General features: G+C 37.5%; 1 protein-coding gene across 1 annotated transcript; it reads right to left on the bottom strand.

The window, feature by feature from the left end:
* Window positions 1-2950: 2950 nt before the first annotated feature.
* Window positions 2951-6477, bottom strand: LOC142640787 (uncharacterized). The gene is made up of 2 exons (XM_075815045.1): window positions 4454-6477; window positions 2951-3376 (listed from the first exon to the last, which is right to left on the bottom strand). Exon 1 carries the CDS (start codon window positions 6226-6228, stop codon window positions 4486-4488), a length of 1743 nt encoding a protein of 580 aa, XP_075671160.1. The 5' UTR covers window positions 6229-6477; the 3' UTR covers window positions 2951-3376; window positions 4454-4485.
* Window positions 6478-7790: the final 1313 nt, after the last annotated feature.

Raw genomic sequence — 7790 nt, 5'->3', positions numbered from 1 at the left:
AGCCGGAGCCTCCTCAGGAAGTACATACCAGATAAGAGAGTGCGTACTGAGTCCAAGACTCCATCATTTGGGCCATCAGGTTGGCCCAAAAAGGATTTCCCCATTGTAGGATACTCTTTTGAATCTTTTCCCACCCTAAACATGTAAAATGGGAGCCAATCCTCGCGGTCCTTCAGGTATTTCTAGGTCAGTTTCCCACAGTAGTCATCCTTAAAAACAATGATCATGAGTTGGCCTCACATACTTATATGTATATGCTTTATTCATTGAACCATGTATACAATCCTTGGCACAGTTATTCTTATCATTTTATTTCTCTCTTTCCCTCACTAGTTTATTCACTCAACCATTAAGACTTTCTGACCAACTCTTGGGTTGGTCAAGGCTGAACCGAGACTTCTTAGTAGAATACTCATATGGTTTTAAGAATTCATCATTTAAATGCCTTGTTGCAGTTCAATATTTTCTCTAAAATTGTACACCCATAGTTTCTTTTTTGAATGTGTAACATGGGAGTCCATAATAAGGTGTAACATGATTGATGTAGTCATACATTTTTCTGTATTTTTCACCTTACACTTAATCAAAAGCAATATATTTAAACACTATAGGTTTTGGTGTTGTATTGTTGTTGCGTGTTAAGTTTTCTCTGCCACTTTATCAGGAAAAAAAAAAAAAAAGGTTTTCCTTGCCTCTACAATGTGATTTTGGCGTGTACCACACGCAACCCATGTTACACATTCAAAGGTCCGGTTAATGTGTGCTCTTAGGGCATACATTAACCGTCCATTTTAAGAAAATTTTTATGAAAAATTAAAAAAATTGTGAAATTAGTTAATTATTTATTCATTTTTCATTAAAAAAAATTCTAAAAATGTTTACTAACATATACCCTTAAGACATACATCAGTAAATCCCTAACAGTTATAAAACCACAAATCAAATGCTGCGGGACAATCAGGACTACGGTCAGCTAGACTAACACAAACTGGTGGAGGAGTGTGAATCTCATAATAGGCTTGATCTAGCATGTGCCATGTGAACTTTCCCCCACTTACCCAAAAAATAAATGTGAACTTTCTACTTGATTCCTTGGTGTGAAGACTGTGGTAACTGGTGAGGAATTGGTTCACCATTAAGTTTTAATAATAACCGATGAGATAATATGCTGTGAATCTTATAGTTAGCGTTAATAAAATGAGTTTGTATCCTCTTATCTCATTTTCATTTTTTTATATATATATGTGCGCACGCGCGCGTTTCTCAAAAAAAAAAGTTTGGCTTACTCTAGTAGTTTTTTGGCTAAACATTTTTTTTTAAATAAAAAAATAAAAAATAAAAAACTGTCACATCACCCACTAACTAAACAAAATGTAGATATTAAAACTCACAGCCACATCATTTTATCTCAAGGAAAAATTAACTAAATGTCTAATTGAAAAACTAATGGAGGTAAGCCAAACTCTATTAAAATAATATAAATAATTTGTCCACGTAAAAGCAATTACACGATTTTCAAATAAATAGTTATTACCCAAAAAAGTAAAAAAAAAAAAAGAGGGTTAAATACTATTTTGGCCCCTTACATTTTATTGTAGGGTACGGTCAATAGTATTTTCGCCAATAATTATTTAATAGTCCTCAAGAGTTCTATAATTCAATTGATCTCTCTCCAACCAGCTAATATTAAAAAAATAAAAAGAATTGTGTAGTCAATTAATTTAAAAAGGGAAAGGGAAATTAGGAGTGCAGGGGGTTGGGACTAGTCATTATAACCACCATATAATGGCGGGAAAGAAATTGGAGAGGGTGAACATTTACCTTCACAAGTTCACAATATATCTATCTCATAAAGAGAGGAAGAGATGTGAAGCTTTACAGCTAAATTATACAGTTGCTTTTAAAGGGGATATGAGACTGAAAAGTCACATGCTTTTCTTTAGTAGCATCAGATGCATTGTTGTAGGGTACCAAGACAAAAAATTAAGAGAGTAGTGGGAGGAGACAAGCAATGCATGTGAACTTGGGAAGAAGAAAGGACCACACAACATATATAATATAATAGAGTATTTAGCATATCTTTCCCTTGTGAAGTCTCTGTGTACTTCTACTTGGGACCCACCCGCCCCATCTTTTGTAGTCTCTTCCCTGCATCTGCGCCGAGCCTTCCTCTTCTCACTTCCCAATTTTTTTTCTTCTTCTTTGTTTTCCCTTTTCTAGATTATCAAGGGGACCCATTGCCCAAACATATATTACTCTTACTTAATCCAATAAACCTCTGCTACGAGTGAATGCTCAATAGAGTCAACAATTCTACAGCCAAAAACACTTATATGGAGTAGTTGTTATGCGTTATCATTGATTGTGAAGCTCGAGCAGGTAGCAATTGGGGACTGGGATTTGATTGGTGTGAACGTAAAGTTAAGTGGCCTTCAGCTTCTTTGATCATCATACATACTGAACAAGCATCAGATGAGGGACCCGGTCACAATGATCTCTCAGATTTGATGAAAGGGCCAACTCAGTGTTACAAACACAAAAGATTTCCATCATTGCCATTGATTCCCATTGCCCACTTAAAAAGAGAGGAAAAAAAAAAAAAAAAAAAAGGCAGCAAAATCTAAAAGGTATTGGATACATATTTTCAAACAATAATTTTTAGGTTTTTAACATCAACTACGTATTTTCAAAAAAAAACTTTTTAAACACACGTATACCTACCTCGTAAAGCTTTGGCATTTGCTAGGTGCAATAGGTTACGCATCATGGGTTATTATACATACCCTCAATGAAGAAGCAAGCCACGTCTATATCAATATTTCACCATCACTATCATAATCATCATCACCCTCTAAGTCCCATTGCCCGCATCAAAGCAAACAAACCAGACAGATAAGAATCATAGGGATCAGATTACATCACAACAATTCAATCCTAATGCTAGTCAAAAAGCACACAAAGAAACAGTTGCACTCTTTCTAACTAAATCCAATGTCCATTACAATTAAAATAAGACCCTCTTGGATGTACATTATCAAACATAACTAAGAAAAAAAAAAGTAACAATCATCATATCCTCTCTTACAACTTCATGGGGTGAATCAATTAATAAGATTAAAATAAATATAGAAGAAAAAAGCCAACAAGTTACAAGGATACTCCCTAAAAACCGCATCCATGCCTTTTTTTTGGGTCATATAATATTAGGATAAGTATTTTTTTTTTTTACGATGATATATTATAATTACTTTTATAATATTAAGGTAAAAAAAGAGAAGTTGGAGTATACGAAGTGTGTGTTTGTTTGCTGCTCGTCCAGTGTCCACGACCATGTTTCTCATTCTTCGACGGTTAGAAAAATCCAAATAGACTCCTCCTGTTTTATTAATGTATTAAATAAAAAAAATAATGTTAGGAAAAAGCAAACAAACAATAATAAATAATAATAATAGAAATTATGATTATACAAGTCACATGTAATTAATTAAGTCAATGGTCTGCCACTTTGTTTGCCCTACAATGAAACCAAAGGGTCAACAGTTTACACGCATCAATGTCAATTGACGGTGTAGATGGATGGATGGATGACTGGTGGTTGGCTGTAGTAATTTACAATGAGTGACTGACCCATTCAGAGCTCAGAGGCCTCAGAGTTTTACAGTTTTATTCAGTCAGACACAGACACAGACACAGACACCAAACCTTAGCAATTGCTGCTGGAATCAAATTGTCCTAGTTTATCAAAATTATTGTGAGCGACAGAATTACCAAGATTCCTCAATTCAATTCAAGGCTCTCCACGTCAGCACAAAAAGCACAGACAGAAGATCCACGTAGCAGAAGTTAAACTGTGGAAATGGACGATGATGATAAAAATTTAAAAAAAAAAATCTCATTTTCTCGTTCTCATCTTGTATACATAGATTATAGACAGACAGACAGACACAAACAAAGCAGACAAGCGGACCCACTTTTGGTGTGAATCCCCAATGTACAATATAAGGGGGTATAATAGTCTTTTCACCACTACCTAAAGCCAAAAAAGGGCTCAAAAAGGAGTAAACCTCTTCACGCGCCTACCAACAAGTACAGAAGCCAGCATGAGCATGCAATGAATGCACACTTGGCCCTATCCGACGCGCCTACCAACAAGTACAGAAGCCAGCATGAGCATGCAATGAATGCACACTTGGCCCTATCCGATTGGATGGATTTGCTCAAGTCTAACCCACGACCAACAGTCTCAAGTCAAAGACAAACTATAATATTTCAAAACCCCCTTTTACCCTTCCCCAAACTTGGCAACCCAGGGGTGGTTATCATTTTATCAATGCAAAGAAAAGAAACTGAGTGAGAAAGATTAATTGGGACTTCACAATCACAACTCATAAGCCTCAAAACCTAACTAAAAAGAACGAAACGAAATGCCTATTATACCCTAGAGAAAACGTACCTTTCTTGGCGGGGGGTTAGTTTCTTTGTTAATTATTCCCTCCAAGTCCTGCTGAAAATGGTCTTGAGCCTATTCCCGGAGAGTTTCTGCAAGGCTTTCTTGGCCCCGGCGACCTCCATCTCCGCCAGCCTCTGCAAGTGATTTTGAGCCCCAGCGGCCACCAGTCTCTTCCTGCACCCCTGGCTTCCTCCACTGAGCACCGCCGCCACCACCATCACCGGAAACTTTTTACAAACCAGCTCATTCTTAGGGTCCAACATCTGCATAAGCCTCATAACACTCTTCTCGTCCCTCACCAACTCTTTCCTATTTGATCTGACGGTCAAAAGCGACACCAACGCCTCCGCCGCTGACTCTTGTAGCCCCACCGGCTTCGGTGACTCCATTAGCTTCACCAACGACCCCATACAACCACCAATGGCCCGCTTGTTACCATCACTGATCGATAGAGTAGCAAGCAAAGACGCAGAGATTTGCTGTAGAATAAGATTCCCATGTTTGATAAGCTCGCCTAATTGTACTATAAATGTTGTTGATGATGATAAAATCCGAGAAATCGAATCCAATGTAGAAAGACAGCTTATTGTTCTCACAACATGTTCCAGTGTGTCGGAACTAGAAGAATCTTGAATCAAATGCAGTAACCTTTGTAACCCACGTTCTCTTATTATCAAAGCACGAAAATACTCACCAGAAGAAGCTAATATTGCTATACAATGCGCCGCCTTTTCTTGAGCTGAGCTTGTGCCTGAGATTAATACTTGAATCAGAACAGTCACAGCTCCTTCCTCTGCTAAACTGTTCTTGATCTCTTCCACATTGGCAACGTTCCTAATAGCACCCACTGCGTGTGCTTGCGTGACTGTCGACCCAGATCGACATGCCTCGATCAGGATCGAAACGCCGCCGTATGCGGAAATAGCCCACGCGTTTTCGGCATCGGCAGTGATGGCTTCCACAGCAGCCGAAGCTTTTTCCTTTAAAGACATTGACCCAGTTTCAAGGATCCTTAACAAAGGCCCTAGACCCCCTTCTTCGAACACAGCCTTGCGCGACTCGTCGTTTGCCGAGGCGAGGACCGATACGGCGGTGGTAGCGTGTTCTCGGATGAGATTGTCGTTGTTGAAATCCAGCAAGTGAATTAGATAAGCAACGTTTCCTTCTTTAGCAACCAAAGTGGCGGATTTTGATTTTTCATCATCTTGGGTGAGGAGTTGAAGCAAGGACTCCAAAGCTTTTTTCTTGAACTCGATCCCTCCGATTTGCAAGCGAGTGAAAAGGTCTCTGACGAAGAAACCCAAGTCTTCTTTAGTAGAGGAAGGACCTGGGTGAGAGAGAACGATGGCGTTGGAGTGGTGGAGGACCCCAGATCGGAGGAGTAAGTCGAGGTCGTAAAGGGAGTTGGAGAGAGAAGAGGAAGCCATGTCCAGGTCGCTTTGCATGAGGAGTTTTCCTCCGGAGAAGGAAGGGAGAGAACATTGGTGGGAGAGGGAAGAGAGGCGATGGAGAGTAGAGTGGAGAGAAGGGAGGAGGGAAAGGAGGAGAGGGTTATCGGACCAGTGAGGGGAAGAGGAGAGGGAGGAAAGGGAGGAGCGGAGGGCAGTGAGTTTGGAGTGGAGGACTTGCCATCGGCCAGTGAAGGATTGGACGGAAAGAGAGGAGAGAAGGAGGAGGGAAAGGAGTTTGGTGATTAGGTCGAGAAGTGTCTGTGGTGATGAAGAGGAAGAAGAAGAAGAAGAAGAGGAGGAAGGTGGTGATGGAGTTGTGGGATTCATTTGGGTGAGTTTGGGTGGAGCTCCAATGGTAGTGGATGTGAATACATGTGGGAGAAAAGAAGAGAGATTTGGTTGCTTTGGGGGAAAAGAGAGAGTAGTGGTGACTCTTTGAGTTTGACAGGAAGATGATGGAGAAAAGCGAAGGTAGCGCGAGAGAGAGAGAGAGAGAGAGAGAAGAGGGACCTTGGGTTGTGGACTTGCTTGTGGGATTGGGACTTGAGTGTGAGAGAGAGAGACACTAGGGTGAAATGGGCCTTGATTTGGCCCGAGCTTTACTTCTATTTCACGACATGTGGGGTTGTTTAGTAATTTTCTTTCTAATAACGTTGTTATTCGTATTTTTGTTATTCCTATATTTTTTTAAATACACATGGGAGTGTGTAAAAATTACTATACCAAACGGGACCGCAGCTTTGCTAAATCATTAATTCATTATGCACTGAAAAAGAATTAAGAACAGGAACAAAGAAAAAATACATAGCACATAATATTACCCTTTTGGAACAATTGACACTTTATTTTCTGTGATAACTCCAGAAAAAAATGGAGAAATGTTAACTACAAGTTGAGTCTGCAATCTACATGTATGGGTGGTCCTAAACAGCTATAAAATTGCTATAAAGAATCCTATTCCCGGTTTGATGGCGCTTTAGCGTACTTTACAGCTTTTTATTGCGAAACAAAAATTACTTGCAACCCATTTGTTTTCCTCTTTTTTAGGAGTTGGAAAATGTTTTAGGCAACTCTTTAAGAATATGGAATTTCTCAAATAAACAAAACTTTTGAAGAGCTTTAACTTTTTAATTTGTTTTTCCATCTTGAAATGATTAGAAAAAAAATGACAAATGCAAACTTTACATTTTTCACAATTATTAATATGAAATATTGTGATATACAGTAAAAAACACAATATCAGTTGTAGTCTTAGTAAAAATGATATTTACTAATTGCATTCCACCATCTCAACAAATTGTGAAAGAGAGTTAGTGATACAAAAAACAATAATTTTTGAAGGGTAGCATTGAGTCATAGATTTGATTATGGCTGTTTAGTAAATTTTTATTAGGATGAGTTTGGTTCAGTTTTTTGAAACTAGGTTTATTGAAAAAATAGAGTTTTCAAAAAGTGCAGTATGAAATTGGGTTTTTTGAAAAAAGCTAAGTGTTTGATAAAAACTGTTAAAAAGTGTTTTTTGAAAAAATTGAGTGTTTGAGCGGAAAATTACAAAAAAAAAAAAAAATAATGTATATATAAGGGAGTTTATTTCATTTTTAAATCAACTACTTATAATACTTACTCAAAAAAAAAAACTACTTAATAATAATAATAATAAATATATTATTGTCATAATTATTTGTTATTACTATTACTATTATTGGTATTATTTTAATAATGTTAGTTTTTTTTATTATCAATTATTTGTTATTCTAAAAATTTTGAACCAAGCATGTTTTCTATTTAATAATGTTATCTATTTTTAATAATATCAATATCATTATTTTAATAATGTTTTTATCTTATTAAATATGATGTTATCTGTTATGGCATGATGGTCTGAAGGG

This window comes from Castanea sativa, chromosome 6 (genome assembly GCF_040712315.1).
Source record: "Castanea sativa cultivar Marrone di Chiusa Pesio chromosome 6, ASM4071231v1".
NCBI lineage: Eukaryota > Viridiplantae > Streptophyta > Magnoliopsida > Fagales > Fagaceae > Castanea > Castanea sativa.
Note: the sequence above shows the minus strand (reverse complement) of the source record. Positions and strands in the feature narration are given on the sequence as shown.